This window comes from Crocuta crocuta, unplaced genomic scaffold (assembly GCF_008692635.1).
Source record: "Crocuta crocuta isolate KB4526 unplaced genomic scaffold, BGI_CrCroc_1.0 scaffold288, whole genome shotgun sequence".
Taxonomy (NCBI): Eukaryota; Metazoa; Chordata; class Mammalia; order Carnivora; family Hyaenidae; genus Crocuta; species Crocuta crocuta.
The window spans coordinates 6,832,094-6,852,096 of record NW_027532607.1 but is presented as its reverse complement, the minus strand read 5'-3'; the positions used below and the strand labels follow the sequence as shown (position 1 = coordinate 6,852,096).

At 41.1% G+C, this 20,003-nt stretch overlaps 1 protein-coding gene across 2 annotated transcripts in view; it reads right to left on the bottom strand.

The window, feature by feature from the left end:
- The window catches only part of MAP2K6 (mitogen-activated protein kinase kinase 6), a 115,990-nt gene that overhangs the window by 7,514 nt on the left and 88,473 nt on the right, over positions 1 to 20,003 (bottom strand). For both annotated transcript variants that reach the window (XM_077780322.1, XM_077780323.1), the window contains exons 3-10: positions 15,620 to 15,668; positions 14,913 to 15,026; positions 13,430 to 13,549; positions 12,024 to 12,140; positions 11,303 to 11,354; positions 8,822 to 8,949; positions 7,851 to 7,928; positions 6,338 to 6,477 (exon numbers count right to left, since the gene is read on the bottom strand). In XM_077780322.1, the coding sequence (XP_077636448.1) occupies positions 6,338 to 6,477; positions 7,851 to 7,928; positions 8,822 to 8,949; positions 11,303 to 11,354; positions 12,024 to 12,140; positions 13,430 to 13,549; positions 14,913 to 15,026; positions 15,620 to 15,668 (798 nt within the window). The remainder of the gene's footprint in view (positions 1 to 6,337; positions 6,478 to 7,850; positions 7,929 to 8,821; positions 8,950 to 11,302; positions 11,355 to 12,023; positions 12,141 to 13,429; positions 13,550 to 14,912; positions 15,027 to 15,619; positions 15,669 to 20,003) is intronic.

Sequence of the window (20,003 nt, the reverse complement as noted above, 5' to 3'; positions counted from 1 at the left end):
TTGAGGTTCTACAGTGCTTTACTGGTTGTTCTCAAATGCAGGTGATTTTGCCCTCCAGGGGATATTTGGCAACATCTGGAGGCACTTTTTGGTTGATACAACTGGCATCTACTGGGTAGATAATAGATATGGCCCAGGATATTGCTAAACATCCTATTATCCCACAACAAAGACTGGTTCAGTCCAAAAAGTCATTAGTGCTGAGGTTGTACACCGTTGGGGTACGTGTCCTAGGCTATTCTTGTTGCCTTCTCTTTCCTGCTCAGAAATGAAATTCGCTTCCAAGCACCCCCAGCTGGCCCGTCTGTCCTTTGCACACATTCTCAACACTGCCACCTCTCTATCTCTGAACCCCAGAAGCAGAAGTTTTCTTTCTAAGTTCAAGAGCGACTTCACCTAGACGGAAACACAGAAGAAGGAATGCGATCCCAGGAGCGTGGCTGACTTGCACACAGACTGTAGTGAAAAAACAAAAGGGCTAATGCACAGAAGGCTTGGATTTTCAGCTATTGTTCAAAGCCAATCAAAAACCAGAAAGTCTTCTCCATAGTCTGAACAATGTAACTAACAAAAAGCAATGATGAAAAGCAGAGACACAGCATTAAATCCACACTCCCTATTCACAAGCTTGATTTCAGGGGTCTCTACTTAGATGGGAACATTAGTCAGCCATGACAAGGACTCTGTTAACATCCTCCTTGAGGGCCACGAGCCACCTTTACATCATTAGCTTTCACTGGTCAGCAACCGAACCGAAGGATTAACAGAAAAAGGAGCTTGTTCCTCAGATGTTAGAACAATGGCCTCTTCTACCGACCAGAGGTCTTCGCAATGTCACTGATTTTTGAACTTCTATCTGGCAGAAAATGAAATAAGACTCACTTCTCATCAGGTAGAGGAATATAAACACTTCCTTTTTTTTAAAGGAGAAATCTTTTTTTTTTTTTTTAATTTTTGAGAGACAGAGAACATGCGCAGGGAATGGACAGAGGAGGGGCAGACAGAGGGATCCAAAGCAGGCTCTACACTGACAGCATCGAGCCCAATGGGGGCCTTGAACTTATGAACCTGGAGATCACGACCTGAGCCAAAGTCAGAAGCTCAACCAGCTGAGCCACCCAGGTTCCCCCAAGGAGAGATCATTTTAAGTAAGAATAGCTTATCTTTTCACTTCTGGAATAGTTTAAGAAAAGTTCTCTGGATTTTTCTGTGGGGAAAAATGTGGGGAACGTACCCCAAGCTGATACATCGTAAAGTGTTTAGGATTTCTAAAACCTCAGGGATTGTGGGCCAATAGGCTATTTCTTGACTTAAGGCCTCTGATTAAAAGGCTCATTATTTCCCATAATAGCACTGCTGGGGAACGTTCACGGAAAATACTTACACAGCAATCCAAGGCTGTTGATTGAATTAATATAACTGATAAAACTCAATTCTCTCCATCTTTTAAATTGAGAGCACTTGAAAACATGCGCTAAGAATAGCAAAATACTCAGGATCAGGTTGGGGGGAGGGCAAGCAAATTTTCCATGTTTGATAGGAAGTGCTTGAAATGCAGTATAAAATAACAACTGTGGAGTTCAAAGCTACACCAATTTCTTTTTGGATTGGAGTCAGACTTTTGAATTTTCAAGTGGCTTGTCATTTTCAAGCGTGCAATTAGCTAACTGCTCTAATTCCTCTTCCAAATGCCACAACACACGCTCCTGACCGTAGCTGACACTAAAAAACAGCTTCATGCTGTCTTGAGAATTGCTAGCTTGGAGTTTGTGCTGACCAGAGGATTTCTGCCTATTTGAATTCCCCCTGACGGTTTCCAAGAAGGCCTATTCGGTACATCCACAGAAGAAAACATGCTGTGTCTCCTAAGCCCATACATTTGTCATCGGCTAAATAAATATCCAGTGCCTCTTTTTACTCTTCTTCCTGAACAAGGCGGGAACTATATTTGATTGTCTGTTTTATGCTAGTTCCTCTGAGTCAGACAGTATCAATGTCTGGGTGGGTCTCCTCCAACATGCCATCAGGCTGGTCAGCTGGGCACTGAGCCTCTTAAATAGCCTGAAGGAGAAGTGAAAAGGAAGTCAAGCTGTTTGGACACTCAGTAGTTGGTTTCCAGAGACTTCCTTCAGGCACCAAGCCTGTGACTCTATAGGAAGAGGCTATAGAGAAAAGCATAAGCCTGCTACGATTCCATTTTTCCTTTCTGGATATTCATTTGTTAACCCTTTGTGGGACTAGGCTGTAAAACTTTTCTACCGGACTTGTCTGTTATGAATCCCCAAACAAGGCCGTTAGGGTCAGCATCACCTACTCTGGGAAAGCTTTAAAAACCCTATGATAAGAAAGCCATGTGTAGGGGAAAAAATAGAGGAGGAAATGTCATTCAGTAGTCCTATTTCAAATGAAGTACAGAAAGGAAAGGTGCGTAAGACACCATTGGTTTCTCCTTAACGTCCTTAAAGAATAAATGCTTTAAATTTCTCTCCTCTCTTCCCCTTCTGGCCCCACCCCTGAAGATAATGTTTCTCTGAGGCTACTGCAAAAGAAACACATCCCCTGAGGCTCTGGGCTCTAAATGTAACTCTGGGTATGACAGGGAGAGCCTGGTACTGCTTTCTGTTCCACCCACAGTCCAGGATCACTGTACACTCACAAGCAGTGGTCAGAGGAGGCGACAGCCGAGGTGACTACCTGGATGACACTGAACCGTGTGGAGCAGCACTGGGATGTCATCAAATGCTGTCAGGACGCATCCCAGGAAAGGTCACAAATAGTCTGACAGATGACCCAAACCATGAATATTGCAGCCTTTCTCTTCTAATTTAGCATTTAGTCCAAAGAGAGAGGTAGGAGATAAAATCGCAGATGTATCTATCTCAAAATTCGGGATCCATTTTTTTTTCCGAATCTGTACGCCCCTTCCCCCACTTGCCACAAAAGTTGGGGCTTTCCGAGAAGTCGTGAAGGATCATAGCCGGACTATGTCATTAAAATACAAAAACACACATGGAGGTCATTCCAAAAAGGATCCTTTCATAAAGAGGTATCTCAAAAACGGCTGTGTAGATAGGGAAGTAGAGAAACAGCTATGAAAGGGAGGTACATTCAGGCTGTATCCCTTTCTTCATAGAAAGGAGGTGTTCATAAATCACCTCTATATTCTTTCTACTCATCCCCAGATCAAACTTAAAACTATCAGTGATAAAACAAGTGAAATAACTAGTTTGCTGCGGGGGGCAGGTGTGTCTCTGTAAGCTAGCTAATATGTAGGAAAATGAAATGGCTTCCGGGAAGATCTAAGCCATTCATAAAACTTTTTGAAAAAATCAGCGCCATCTCTCAAAACATTAGACAACTTTTCCAACTTGGTTGGCTTCAAAACAATGTTCATACTGAAGGGGTATCAAAGAAAATGTATTGGTAATTTACGGTAGGCACAAAACTATTGAGCTGGCATCTGAAATAGGAGGGCCTGTAGTCTTAAAGAAAATCCAAGTGAGGCTCATTAAGAATGTTCATAAAATGCAGAAGTAAGGCTCCTCTTCTTCTTTCCAATGCTCCGACCAACAAAAACGACTCACTACTTTACACAACCGATATTCTCAAACATCAGATTCTACAGGGACTACGACACTGAAGGTTGGAAGAATTTATTCTTTGAAAACTTCAAAGTTCAAGTGAGTTTTGTTTCTATTACATATACATATATGTGTGTACATATAGTATATTGCATACATATATATGTATATATGGTGTATTACATATATACATATATGTATATATAATGTATTACATACATACAAATATATGTATAGTGTATTACATACATATATAGTATATTACATGTGTTACATATATATGTATATAAATAGTATATTATATACATGCATATGTGTGTGTAGGTGTGTTTGTGTGTATATGTTAATAAGTCCCATAAACAAGCCAGACGGCTAACAGCATTAACAGAACTAATGGTTCCAGGAAACCGAGGAAATGTCTATGGCTCAAAGTTTTTAAATTAATGAACTGTGGTAGCTGGGACTAAAATTGACAGAAAACCAGAAGGGAATGGAAGCCTCAGAAGGCAGCTGGAAGATATTGCCAGTGTTTTTAGGGGCGGGGGGTAGGCACGGGGAGGTCCTCCTACAAAGTGCAATAGTGCGATAATAAAGTATCTGGATCGTTCCCGTAGGTGTGTGCACACGTTAAAATTAGGAAGCATTATTTCTCAACGTTCTCATTTTTTTAAATATCCGTTTAAAAAGCTTTAATGCTCTGAATCTTCAGGGGGAAATTCTACATCAGAGGAAAAACATACTCTGGTGAAAGAGAAAGCAATTGAATGATTTTTAAAAATAAATTATAGAAGAAAAACAGTTCCTGAAAAGGGAGCAGTTGATATCAGGTCCACAGACCATAGGTCAAAATTAGGGGTTCTCATCCCAGCTGTATAGTAGAAAGATTTGAGAACATTTGAAAAATGCTGAGATTCAAAACCTTACCCCGACCAATGAAATCAGAATGGCTGCGGGTATGGCCTAAGTGACAATCAGTACATTTGAAAGTTCTCTCGAGTCTTATAAATGAACAGCCAGGGTTAACAACTACTGCATTAAACCGGAGATTCTCCAAAGGCAGCTCAGCTTCCTTAAACTTTTCACCTCAGCCTTGTTCTCACCGCGTTTTCCAAAGTACCCAGAATCCTGGGGAAAGGGGGACAGACAGCCTAAAGGTTACAGCGTGGATAGTTTGAAAAGACCTCCCTAGGTAAGATCCTTCCCCTTTACCGCTCCTCTTGAGAACTACTGGTCGGAACTATTCAAGATGACTCACCCCTTTTTCTAGGTGACCTTTAAACGTTTGGGCATAAGGACAAAGAAAAACCAACAACAATAACAAAAACAAGTGCTTGAATCCAGAAGGCAAAACCATGAGCCCATCTCAGCCTGGCCAGTGTGCCACCACATCCAGCCCATTCGCTCAAGGAAAGCACAGAGGAGGACACACCTCAGTAGCCCAGAGGAAGTGCCAGTAAGAGGCATCTAACAACACACCGTGCCCACTGCCCCAGCCACTCTCTAGCCATTCAGCCAAAACTCAAACAAAAATGAGCAACGGTGGGCCAGCCTCATACATCATCAGGGCAAAATACCAGGGGTGACACAGAGACCAGGGCTAACTGCAAGTCCAAGAGATCTTAGTGTCAAAAACAACAGACAGTTGCTTTGTCTCATCATGTTTCCCAATAAAGGCTGCATTCAGAATACTTCTTCCAAAGAGCGTGGAAGCCAAGGAACGATAACCTGGAGGAGCTGTGCTATCAAACAGCCTTCAGAGGCCCAACTCCTTCCTCAGCAGGGGGCGATCAAGATCACTCCTCTCCCAGGGTCACAGCTGGGCTTGTCACTGTCTGCTTCCACAGGATGCCCATATCACCGAGCTGCATTTTGTGCTTTCCTTTCCTCCTCTTCCAGGCACACTTGACATTGTCCTTAGTATGAGCTTATACCAGGCAGTCTGGTCACCAGGCAGAGGGGAGAAGCCACGCCCTCTCCTACTTGCCACGATCCCACTGACAATTTCCAGGAAAATAAAATTTACATAATTAGCACGACTCCTTCCACCTTCCCCCTCCAACTTGGATTGGATTCCCTCCTCAGACCCCCCAGTAGTGTCCACTGTACCCTCACAGGCAAGTATATTCCCAGTTAACAAGTGTTGTGTCGGAGGCAGCCTAAAATACACTAGAACTACTCTATAAGACGTGTAGGTATCTAAGTCACACTCTCAAAAACTCCTCGGAATTTCTAATTTGAGATAATTCTTTGCATCTTATCTACTCTCCAGCTCTAATCCTCCAATGGTCTGATCACTGTTCTCTTGATGCTCTAATCAACATCAAATAGCTTACTGCTCTCATAAAGGAGATTTTTTTTTTTTTTTCTGCTGGGAATACCTTTCCACTTCCCTACTTCCTTTACGCCTTGGACAATCCCTCACATGGTCTTCAGCTCAGAATCTATCCAGAAACTCCATCCTAATGCCTTTCCTCTGAGCTCCCCAAATAGCCTACACAGATCTCCATCCCTGGACTTTCCATATTGTACCACATTGTACCACAATCACTGACCCTTGAGACCCCCCTACTTGACTCTGAGCTCAGCGAGGGCAGGGACTGAGACAAAGGCTATCTTTGTTTCTCCAGCATCAAGGGCACACTCCATAAATGCTTTTGGAATGAATGCATGCATAATGGATTAAAACCGATGGAGGAAGTTCATGAGAAGTCCTCTTCTTCCTTAACACTGGCGTTTGGCAGATGGCGCTGTCTTACCACTGTGAGGTAAAGTCAACAAACTCTTCAGTGAACTTGTCTCCTGGGAGTTGTGGGGAGGGCTCCTCTACCACCTGTTTGAGCTGTTGGAAGGGAGTCCCCCAAGAGTCATAGGGAAACCGAAGGATCGCCAACTCAATCTAGAAGGGAGAGAAAGACAAGGGGTCAACAGCTTACACAGAGCTGCTTTAGGGAATCTGGGTGTTCTGATCCAGAAGAGTCAGCGGGAACTACAAAGGTGAAGTTCAAGTAAAATCTGGGGAGAAATAACCTCACAGTATGTTCCCTACTTTCCCCCGGTTCCTCAAACATGATCTTACTAGAGGCAGCCGATTAAGCCTATTTATAACCGGGTGCTCCTTCCCAAAAGCCATCGCGACACTTAATAAAATTGCAAGCCAGCAGTATTAAACTCTGGGATGTAAAGCCACCAGGTTTTCCAATGTTTGCTCTGAAAAGGAAGTCTCACCCGGAGACTTTCACAGAGTGTACATCTGCTGCCATCTACAGGCCACTTGTTGGAATGAAAAAAAGAAAAAAAAAAAAAAAACAACCCTAGGACCAAATGACGGATCTTTTTTTGGATTTGAGTAAGGCCACTTTGCCATGACAAGACCATCACGTGTCTTCTGGGCAGGGATGTGAAATAACTCACAGGATTTAATCAGCTGCTGTGCCTGGAAAGGAGCCAGGACCACGGTGGATAATTCCAGACCTTGGTGATACACTGAAAATTGATGATCCCCAGTGTTACAAATAAAGCACTACTTGCATAACTTCAGGACTGCGCCTAAGGAGATTGGCCTGTGTGTTACTATGCCCTTTGGCTATATATGACCCCACTGGCCAAGACGTCTATCATAATCATAAAGCACAGCCTATGTCCTGGGGAACATAGCTCCGTCAGGCTCCACACACGTTAGCCCTCGTTGAGATGCTTGAGCCTAGATTAAAATAATTTAATTTTCAATGTATTTTTTAATGTTCATTTATTGATTCTGGGGGGAGAGGGAGTGCAAGGAGGGGAGGGGCAGAGAGCGAGAAAGAGAGGGACTCCAAAGCAGGCTCTGCACTGTCAGCACGGAGCTCGACGTGGGGCTCGAACTCGCAAACCACGAGATCAGGACCTGAGCAGAAATCAAGAGTCGGATGCTTAACCGACTGAGCTGCGCAGGTGCCCCAAATAATTTAATTTTTAACTATTAGGAAAACTATGAGGAGCTGTAGTCAGGGTTCATTTTACAGATGAGGATAATACAGTCCATGTGACTCTACTGGTTACTCAAGGGCATCTGACTGTTAGAGGTGGAATAAAGACTGGCTTTGCTCAATTCCAGGGCAGTATTTCTACGACACCACACTGCAGACAATCATCACTCAGATCCTCCTGCTATCTCAGGCAGAAAGGATGCTCAGGACCCACAGTGAGGGCATTTGCCTTTTGGTCTCAAAACCCACCCACTTCAGCTTCATGCCCAGAACCTCACAGTCCAGCGTGATCATTGTACATTACCATTGTGATTCCCAGACTCCAAATGTCAGACTTCACACTATATCCCTTCTGATTGAGCTCTGGGTTTATTCTTTCGGGCTGGAAAGGAGACAGGGAAAGACAAATGAGATGACATTCTTAGCTCCACAAAGTCTCTGGGGAGGTGGGCGTGTCCCCAGCTGCCAAGTGAGTCGTTTTAAGTGTGTTCACATGCCTCCCAGGCGGAGAAGACTCACTACTACAAAAAATATTGACACCTCCACGGGATTTTCCTCCTTCTACAAGAGTCTCTACAATAATGGATTCAAGTCCCTCACAATTCAAAATTAATTTCAATTTTGCCTCAAGAAGAAATAGGATATTCATTATAAAGCTACTCTCCCCATCTAGAAGTTTCCTTGATAAAAACATCAACAGCCCAGGAGCAATAATAAGAATCCACAAGCGTCACTGGGTGACTGACTCCCTGAGATTAGCTCAACACGGATGGGAAGGTTTTCAATCTCAAGTGCAAATCTATTTCCAAATAGAACACAGAAGCCTCTTCATGTTAAAGGGGGTCGCAAGGTCTCTGCCAAAGGCAATGAGTCTTCACAGCCATGAGCTTCTCTCAGGACTAACCTCCTTGTCTTTTTGGGGTTAGTTAAATTCTTTTTACTCTTCTGGCCCCAACAAACAAGATAACACTCCCCTACAACACAGTGTGAAAAATGTGTGTGGGCTGTATGGATTACTTACGTGTTTTTCCCCCAAGTAATATACCTCTTTTACTTGCTTTTTATTAAAAAAAATAATAATAACTAAGGATTTCAGACAGAAGATACTTAAGAAAAAAATAAGATGCAGACTATTTCTTGCACTGTAAGCACATTTCCATTTTCCCTCTGTGGCCGTCCATTCCTATTTTCTGGCACGGTGTGCTGGCGCCTGCACTCCCGGATTGCACATCCCCTTCCCCACCCCACCCCCCACTCCGCAGCTGGCATACTTACGGCCATGTACGGTTTGCATCCTGCATCAATAGTTTTAGCGACAGAGTCTACAAGGTAGCCACTGATTCCAAAATCGCACATCTTGACTTGGCCCAGAGTGTTGATCAGTACGTTGGAAGGCTTGACGTCTAAAAGCAAGAACCAAGAGCCCATGATCCCAGCCTGTTTTGAAGACTCAGGTGTCTACCACCAGGGGGCCTGAAATCTCCATTTCCCCTCACCTTCCCTTTCCCCTGAGGCCCAACACAAAAGTTCACAACTATCCCTGACTCACACTTGGTACATCTTCCTGCTTTCAACTTGATTTTCTATTTCATGTTTTGTCATTCTTGTAGGATTGCGAATCCATAGATGGAAAGGACTGTTTCCTCTATCTACCGCCCCCCTACGCTTAGTAAAAACTTAAAAAGCTATTAATGAATCAAATGCCCAGTTCCTTGGGCATCGTCTCTATTATGCAAAATGAGTAAGTTCTAGAAATCTGTTGTACTACATTGACCCTCTAACGAACACTACTGTATTGCACACTTAAAACTTGCCATGAGTGTAGATCTCATGTTAAGTGTTCTTATGACGACAGAAGAATTTTTTTTTAAAGCCCAGCTCATCATGACCTACACATTAAGAGTAGGAATAAACAGACCATGGAATGAAAAGGCAGACTGCGATAAAATGATATATCAGATCTGATCAAAGAAACCAGCTTTGATGCAAGCGTCTGCAAGGGGCGTGTCAGAGGTCACATAGTGTAACTCACCATAAATCCAGAAGTTCCAGACCACAAAATCACACCCCCATATAGATTACCGTTATCTCTAGACAATGGGCTTAGAAACCACAACTAACTTTTTTCCTTTATGATGCTTTTCAGCAGAGTTATTCTAAAAACATTAAAAATTATCCTTTATAATGTTTTCTCTTAAGCTGAATGGGGGACGTGCACATTTATTTTCTTTATACTTTACTTATACATTTTTAATACAAATAAAACACTTCCTAATTTTGAAATAAATCCTTTAAAATTAAGTTTCATGTTGGTGGGTAATCCACATTCTTTTCCCCATCTGGATTCTTTCCCACTTTCTTCTCCTCCTCTTCTTCCTTCCTAGTTTTTCCAATTTCTAAAAATAACAATTAATGATAATAATAACAGCAAGAACAGGCACTCTCTCCAAGGCATTTTGCATCACTTTCAGACTCAGAAAGCGTAAGAATCACCAAATCTCACTACCCTACTAGCTATAGATACTTTCCATTAATTTTTCCTCAGACTTGGTTGAATGCATCTTCAAAGAAGCTTTCTTTTTTTTAAATTTATTTCTGAGAGAGAGAGACAGACAGCATGAGTAGGGGAGGGTCAGAGAGCGAGGGAGACACATAATCTGAAACAGGCTCCAGGCTCTGAGCTGTCAGCACAGAACCCGATGCGGGGCTCAAACTCACAAACCGTGAGATCATGACCTGAGCCGAAGTTGGACGCTTAACCGACTGAGCCACCCAGGTGCCCCACAAAGAAGCTTTCTTTGACTATAGTCACCCGGTGCTAATCGCTTCCTTGCTTTATATTCTACCTAGACTGCTTCCATATTTGGTACTTTCATATTTGTAATGTGGTTTATTTTTTTCCATGTATGTCTATGTATTTGTCTTATTTCCCTATCAAGAATCCCTTTATGGAATTTTAATAAGATTATGTTTTGTTCTCAGATACCCCTCGAGGTATCTATTATAGTGCTGCATAAATGGTAGAAAAGTGGTTATAAGTGATAATTGGAAAGATGAAAGATTGGATATATGGGGGGATGGATGGATGAAAGAGGGAAGAATGAATATATAGGTGGATGGATGGATGGATGAAAGATGGAAGAATGGATATATGGGTGGATGGATGGATGAAAGAGGGAAGAATGAATATATGGGTGGGTGGATGGATGGATGGATGAAAAGATGACAGGCCAATCAATCAGAAGGAAAGAAGAGGAGGTAGAGAAAGAAGAGACAAATCTACCAATGTTTTCACTTTATCCTGCCTCCTATTGTCTGAAAAAGCTATGCTTTATACCAGAACTCTTCACGCTTTAAGGTATACAAAAATTACCTGGGGATCTTGTGAAAAATGGAGATTCAGGTGGTCTTGAGACCCATGATTCTGCTTTTCTAACAAGCTCCCAGGTGACCATCAATACTAGATGCATTTTTATCCTTTTCTCTAAAATTCTCGGTGGGGTAATCCCAGAGCTGTGCCTGGTAGCAGGTGGTTTATATTCAATTTAGGCATAATAAAAAGCCCATGTCTTCTTATGTCCTCAGACAAGATAAAAAGCAGCTACTTAATAGGATTTGCTACTGGTCTGGGAAGGAAAACCCCTCAGTTCTATTGCCTAACTCAATTCCACTTCCATCCACTGGGGGAAGAAACATCTGGGTAAAAGAAATAGATTTTATAAAAGGAACAGCTAAAGCAACTCCATGGATGCTTACCTCGATGAATGACAGAGAGCTTACTGTGTAAATGTTCTAACGCTTTTACAATCTGCAAGAGAAACACAAGATCGAGTTTTCTCCATGACCGGAAAGAAATTGAATGTTAAGTATACCCAGGTTTATTATCCCTGGCTTAACGTCATAAGGTGAGGTATTTTCTCAAATAGTGGTGGCCCTATCCAGGAAATACAGAGGAAGCTACACTAATTGAACTCCACCCATCAGAGAGAACCGGATCTTACAGTGTCTCACTCATCTAACTGGTATTTCATTCGGTCTCCAATATTTTTTTTTCTCTCCACCCTCATGAACTTCAATAGCCATTAAGAGAGCAACCTTTTTTTTCCATTTCATTTTCTTCTACTTCCTTCTATGCCCTCTTAGCCTTAAGAAAACATTTAAAAATCTACAAGTGAAAATCAAAGTAAAGTAGTATCGGAATAGAGACACCAGGAACGTGGTCATAGCAGGTGAATGCGCTGCTAGAGACATTTTAACTGAGAGTTTACCAAACCAAGTCAGTGGTAGAATCTTCTACACAGTGCCCAGAAAGAAAAGCATTCATTTACTCATCCATAGATGCGCTCATGCATTCAACAGACATGTACTTTGGGGAAGCTCTAATCCAGCGAGTGTTCCCTCAGACTAGGGAATCAGAGACACCTAAGGTCTAGACCTCCCACATTCTCCTTGTAAGTAGGGCTCATGATGTACTCACAGAAACTGCTATTTTCCCTAAGATGTCCTCTGGAATTGTTTGGCCTTTGTCAATCACTTGCTTGTAGAATTTATCTAGTGACGTATCCATGAGCTCCATGCAGATCCAAACATCACCCTGGAGACCAATTGGTTCAGAGATGAGTAGAAAGGAGAGAAAAGGAAAAAAGGAAACAGTTAACACCTGTCAGGAAGAGCTCTTTTTTCACTTGAGTTTTTGGAGGAAATGTCCAGTGTCCCTTCCAGATCTCAAAGGAACTTACAAATAAGCAAGTTTGCTTCCAAAGAGCCGACTAGCAGATAGCCAAGCAGAACTTGCATATGATCACCTACTCCTTGATAAAGACTAGGATCTAAATACCAATAGCCACACCAGTTATGGAAGGAAAAGTTTACGAGAATAAAAGTCACAGTACAGGGAATATGGCCAATGATATTATAATAGTATTGTATGGTGACAGACGGTAGCTTCACTTATGGAGAGCACAGCATCAGGTGCAGAGAGGTTAACTCACTCTGTTGTACACCCGAAACTAATGTGACATAGTGTGACAGCTTGGATTTTTAAAAAGCTTTTTAAATAAACAAATACATCAATACCAATAGCCACAAACAGTAGATTCCCAGAAATCCAAGCCTTTATTGTTAATGCCCTGTAGGAAGTTAGGTTCCATGTCTGATCTCCCACATGAAGCACTGGCGACAGTTAATCGAAAAGCTGGTCGTCAGAGTGAGTTGAAGCATTATACTCCATATCATGGTAAAATAAAAGCAAAGGTAAAGCAAAGAGATAAACTTAAGCCTCGAGGGTACATATGCAGGCTAAATAAAGCTTATCCACTGGCCAAAAGACTAGTCTATATCAGATTTTAAGAGATCTATCTAAATTAGTCTATAGACAATTGATATAGACCGCTCTGCCAAAATAAACCAAAACAGAAAGGAGAAAGGAGCCTGAGTAGCTTTAAAAGGGCTAAACACATTTAAAAACACTATCATTTCAAGCCAGCTTTATACTTTTATGCTTTTGCGCAAGTATAAAACTCTCTATAGAAGATGTGTCAGGAGTGCCTGGGTGGCTCAGTTGGTTAAGCTCAGACTCTTGATTTCAGCTCAGGTCATGATCTCATGGCTTGTGAGATTGAGCCTGCGTGGGGCTCTCACTGACAGCAAGGAGTCTGCTTGGGATTCTCTCTCTCCCTCTCTCTCTCTCTCTGCCCCTCCCATGCTCACATGCACATGTTCTCTAAATAAATAAATAAATAAATAAATAAATAAATAAATAAACTTTTAAAAAAATGTGTCAAACAAGAAGGAGTACCAAGACCTACATCATGTTGATGTAATTACAGAAACTTCTTTTTAAGTTATTGTTCTCTTCAGATTTTGAATTGAAGAATCACCTACCTCCCGGAAGAGTGCGCCATAAAAGGTGACGGTAAACGGACAGTCCACTGTCCTCATGGAAATATCCAAATCCATCAGTAGCCTTTTCTGCTCCTGGCTATTTACTGTGGCCCGGATCCGCTGAATGGAAATTCGTGGAAAAATTTATGGTTACTGCTCTGAGGGTGAATCAGTTAATAAGGCAGGGACCTTAAGGAGTCCCATCCTGAAAATACTACAAAATTCACAGCACAAGTTCTAGCAATGACTTCTCAAGTATTTATCCTAGTGATTAGCTATTTGTAACAAATGAGAACTCCAGAAGACTTTCATTGGATTTCCTGAAAACTCCCAAGCACACTGATAATATATTTTGGAAAACATGAAAAAGTTGGGGACTGTATTTCCAAGTCATAAGAACAGTCTGCTTTATTATATTATGTATGTTCAGTACAGAGACCACAGTATTCATTACTTTGGGGTTGATTTGGGATCCCACAAAAATATCCTGAAGTCCCTCTTTGGGAACAAGTAAGAATATTTGGACTCAGTAGCAACTGTAAAAGAACCAACAGAGCTAACAGAAATGGACAGAATCAAACAGAAAAAGAGAAAATGTTCATTCATATACCAGGGCTTCTGAGAGAAGAGAAATTTGTCACATCAACAAATGTAGCCCTAAAGAAGCACGATGTTGTTACTAAATGAGCATATGATATAATGTCACTAGGCTTTCATATTTTTTGCCGAAGTAAAAAAGTCTGCAAAAGAACAAATTGAAAAATCTACACGGTAAGGGAAAGACATCTCCATTCTCCAAAAACAAAGAGATCCAAGTCATCTAACCATCCGCTTTCCTACCAATGGTCCAAATCCATGAACTCAGGGAAAGAGGGTAGTTCCCCAAAGCCCCTCGAGAAATGGGCAATGATTCTGAGTTTCTTTGTACAGCTCAAAAATGATGCAAATTCACTCAAGATGCAATTTACTCTCCTGTTTTTCACAAATGGAGACAATGCTGGCTTCCTGGTTTTTAGGGCCCATTCTTTAAAAACAACAGAATATAGACTAAAACAACCTAATTTGAGACCTAACAATCAAATGCAACTTCTGAACCTTCATTTGGATTCGAATTTCAACAACCAACAGCCAAAAACATCAAACAACTTTGAGATGATCAAGATAATTTTAATTCAGAGCTGTTATTCCATGTCATTAAAGAAGTGCTGTTAATTCTTTTAAGTGTGATGGTGATGTAGTGGTTACATAACAAATTAAAAGGAGGGGGTCAGATTTATCACTTTAAAAAAAACAAACAATAGATGCAATTTGTACCAAGAAGAATTTTCCACACATTTGGAGGAAAATAGTGTTCCCAACAAATAATCTTCTTTGGTTTACCCCCTGAAGATTGTTTTGCTTCTAAGAAAAGAATTGGTTCTCAACTGAGATGGACGAACGTATACACCACAGATGGAAAACGTTTGGGGCGCATGGACTCTACCTTTACCGCCATGATCTGCCCGCTCGGCACGTGTCGCATCTTCTCCACGACCCCGTACGCACCTCGTCCCAGTTCCATTATTGGCTCCAGGTCATCCGCCTTCACCTCAAAGTTCTGCAAGAGAGAAGAGGTAGTGATGCAACAGTAAACAAAGAAATAAAGGACATAGACTCTTTCTCCCTCTCTCTGGCTCCTCCCAACATTCTAAGGGTTATTTGCTGTCTAGAAGCTTCTTGCCTAGAAGCTTAGCTGGGCAGCCGCTGAAGGCAAGGTGCGCCAGGAGAAGTTTAGACTCGCACAATATGCCGCCTGCTTGTCATGGGCAATCCAGAGATCTTGCTCCAGCTCCGCTTCCAAATTGCTCGGTTTGAGCTGTCTACACTGTGTTTCCTTAGCTTTGCCCCCTTCATCACATGTTTCACCTGTTTGCTGACTGACAGCAACTAGATCTACTCTTGGACTCTCAGGAATGCATCCCAAAGCAAATCATGTACTCTCCTCAAGGATCTTCCATCGGGACCCCACTAGCCTGATTTCACTAAAGCGTTCAAAATAGCAAGTTCTCCACGTACCACGGCTGCTTAAACTCAAACTTTTTGACCCATCTCCTGACAGCATGTTATGGAAAATATATTTTTCAATGGCCAGTCAGAAAGCATACATGGAAAACAGTCAAGGTATTAGCTGGCAAATGTGATTTTTCTTACCTGATTTCCAATAGAAATGCAAGCTTTGGAGTCTAAGTCTCGAGGTGGCCTAAGAAAGAAAAAGGTTAAAGAAAAACCATGAACTATTTAGTCAAATACGCCCTTCCCAAATCATACACAACTGGAGAGAGAGTTTTTCCACAGGATTAAGGTGGAAGTTCATCAGTAAAATTAAGCAGCACAAAAGTGTTGATAATGTGGGATTTGGAATAAAATATATTTGGGTTTAAGTGACTTAATCTCTTTGAGCTTCTATTTCTTCTTTAACATGAGGATATTAGGACATCCTGAGACATTCCAAGTAAAATGTTCATTTAGCAGAACGGCTGGCATATAGTAAATATCCGATAAATATGAGCTAGGTGTATATAGTTATACAAATAACTATACTATCCTAGTAAGTTCCAAACTTTCTCTTTCATCCAAAAACACCAGTGTGCCCAATGATTCCACCACATTTCTCCACAACTGTTTTCTTTAAAGTTTATTTATTTATTTTGAAAGAGAGAGAGAGAGAGAACACGCACAAGAGCAGGGGAGAGGCAGAGAAAAGGAGGGCAGAGGATCCAAAGAGGGCTCGGTGCTGACAGCAGAGAGCTCAGTGTAGGGCTCTCTCTCATGAACCATTAGACCATGACCTGAGCCAAAGTCAGATGCTTAACCAACTGAACCATCCAGATGCCCCTCCCACAATTGTTTTTTAAAAAACAATAATTAGCATACAGTTATGTTAACTCACCACAATAATTCCAAATTTCTTTAGTCCCCACATTTACAGATGGAAAAAAGATCCAGAGAGGCTGAAGTGACTTGTCACAATTAACCCAGTGACTTGCCCAAGGTCACAACTAACCCAGGTCTCCTGGTTTGTAGGTCGGAATACTTTCTGTTCTATCAGGCTGTCTAAAACAGTTGTGATGTTTCTTCCATATGTAGCGCACATGCTATCCAGGGGTCATCTGAGCAGCCAAAAGTTGACTGATTTTGTATCTCCAAAGAGAAAGCACACAATCCTCTCAGTTCTTTCTTCCTGCCACTTCAATACCATCTGGGTTGATATCAATCCACTCAAGAGAAGGATGTTTAGCCTCGGCCATGCAACTAATTAGCATCCTTGAAAAGCATTTTCTTGAAATAAATGCACCCAAAGCATAGCTAGAATAGGACAAAAGAATCCCAGTGCTGACAGAATCAAGGGTGATCAAAGAGACCCACATCTTCCTAAGGGGACATTCCATGCCAGGACTCTGCCTCTAGAAAAATACAAGAAAAAATGGAAGAAAGGGAAGCTGAAAGGAAAGGAGAGAAGAATCCTTGTGTGTTATAATTCTGCCCCTTGTACTGAAACTAAATAAATAAAACAAGAAAAAGTAAGAATATAAACCTAGGTATAAACGTAAATTTAAAGTCTTAATGGCAAGCCCTCTCTCACCTCAAAATCCCTATGAAATACTTAAAATAAAGTTTTTCTATACTAACTTAAAACCAGGGACTAGGAGGGAGAGACAGAGGAAAACACACACACTTGCACACGCGCACACACGTACATGCACACACCAGTGATGTTTTTATATATCTTGTGTTTATGAGCAGGGAGATTTTCTTCAGAAATATGTTCCAGAGGATTAAGTCTCTAAAAATCTGATTTCTCATTCTTAAAATTTCCAAAACTGTTTCTTTCATTGTCAATGATTTGTACTAATCACAATGGAACTCTGAAATAAAGACAGATATTACTTGAAACATGTTGACATAAACAGTAAAACAAAACAAAACAAAACAAAAAGTTTGCAATTGTTCAGGACTCTTCCTTTTAAGAAGTATGAAGCAACTGGGACACCTGGGTGGCTTAGTCGGTTAAGCATCCGACTCCGGCTCAGGTCAGGATCTCGCAGTTTGTGAGTTCGAGCCCCACATCACGTTCTGAGCTGATAGTTCAGAGCCTAGAGCCTGCTTCAGATTCTGTGTCTCCCTTTCTCTCTGCTCTTCCCCCACTTACTCTCTCTCTCTCTTACTCTCACGCTCTCTCGCTCTCTCTCTCTTAAAAATAAACATTAACCAAAAAAGTATGAAGCAACATAAATGTCACTGGTTATTTGGGGCTACCTCCATTTTCTTGCCATCCAATGAAGAGGGCACTGGGTAAGACCCCTTCCAGCTCTGGTGTCCCAGTATCCATGGAGGGCTTTGCAAATTATAGTTTGTGGCCCAGCTAAGAATGATTTTTTTTCAAGTTTAAAAAGTTGTAGAAAAACAAACTACGAAGAATATCCAACAGAGGCTACTATGGCCCAGGTAGCCTGAATTAATTACCATCTGGCCTTTTGAAAAAAAAAAAAAAAAGTGTGTGGACTCCAGTGTTATACTAACCTTGCATTATACCTCTACCTAATAAGAGGAGGTCATGCCATTTTCCAGAATGAGAAACAAAATGGAATCCAGAAAAGCTCAGTGATTTGCTAAAACCACACAGCCCAACAGAGCTGAAAATAAAACTCATGTCACTTGAATCTGTCTTGACTTAAAGAACCAAGTGAAGTGGTTTACCTACATCTCATTTAATACTTTAAACACACACACACACACACACACACACACACACACACACACACTCCTGAGTATCATTACTCCAATGGTCCAGATGAGAAACCATTTGGCACAGAGTTTAACTAACTTGCTCCCAAGTAGTAAAGCCATGACTTCAATCCAAGTCTAATTGAATCCAAGGAACTTACTCCCAACACCCAGGTCCCCTCTAATGAAAATGATTAATCCACCCAAGCCCGAAGCCTTTGGACTCATCAAGTCTGCCAAAAGCATCAAATGATGAGGCCAAGGCTGACAGCTCGTATTAGATTAGTTGACACTGTGTTCTGTCCAGACTGGGCATATTATTAGTTTGCCTGGGGCACTGAGTCTCTGCGGGAGACTAAACTGTGGGTGTATGTTCTCTGTTGCTTATTCAATATTTTAGACCTCTGGGGAAAAAAGCAAGCTTATTACAAAATTCCTTCCCTGGAAGGCCAAAGGTACTCCAACGGTCACCTAATATTAGCTTTTATATGAACAACCAGCCTTGGCCTATTATAATAATTATTTATTTGTAATTCTCAGTAATAAGTAATCAGTTTACTGGTTATTATGACAACTATTATTCATCTGTTGGGCCAGAGACTATGCTAGACCCTTTATTATTTTTTAATGTTTATTTATTTATTTTGAAGAGGGGGTACAGAGAGAATCCCAAACAGGATGTGCACCCACAGCACAGAGCACAATGTGGGGCTCAATCCCATGAACCATAAGATCATGACTGACCTGAGCTGAAATCACAAGTCGGACACTTAATCGAATGAGGCACCCAGGCACCCGTGCACTAGACCCTTTTTTTTTTTAATAACTATCAATAATTTAATCTCGTATCTCATTCCACATAGAGAAATTAATCCAAGTACATACATTTTAAATGATAATTTCTGATAAAGTTAAATATACCTATTTATACAAACTTGGAAGAGAATTTAGTGTATGGCTTTAACATTAAAATTATGTTTGTTTACATCAAAAGAACTGTTTGATCACAAACTATTTTCACATTATAATCTATAATAAATGACAAGAAGTAATTTACATTAAAATCCTATAAGGTAAAAATAAAAAATACTGATGATAGTTTTTTTTTTGTTTTTTTTTTATATATAAAATATCTTCTTGATTGTCTCAACAATAGTCAAGACATGGAAAGAGCCTAAGTGTCCATCAATGGACTAATGGATCAAGAAAATGTGGTTTATCTATACAATGAAATACTACATGGCAATGAGAAAGAATGAAATCTGACCATGTGTAGCAACATGGATGGAACTTGAGGGTGTTATGCTGAGCGAAATAAGTCAGGCAGAGAAGGATAGATGCCATATGTTTGTACATATAGGAGGATTAGGAGGAACTTAATGGAGGACCATGGGGGAGAAGAAGGGGAAAAATAGTGGGGGAGAGGGGGAGGCAAACCATGAGAGACTCTTGAATGCCGAGAACAAACCGAGGGCTGATGGGGGTGGGGGGGAGGGGAAGGGAGGTGATGGGCATGGAGGAGGGCACTTGTGGGGATAAGCACTGGGTGTTATATGGAAACCAACTTGACAATAAACTATTTTTTAAAAAAACAAAAAATAAAATAAAGTGAAATAAAATATCTTCTTTAATTTGCACAACTCTTAGAGGTACTATTAACTCTACCTTAATGTGAAGAGTTTACATCAAAACAGACTAAATAATCTCCCATCATTCAAAGGCATGGTGAAATTAGAACCCAGAGCCCCACTATAATGTCTTCTCAACTGCAGAAGAAAAAGATCCTGCCTCTTATTTCACAAGCCAAAGA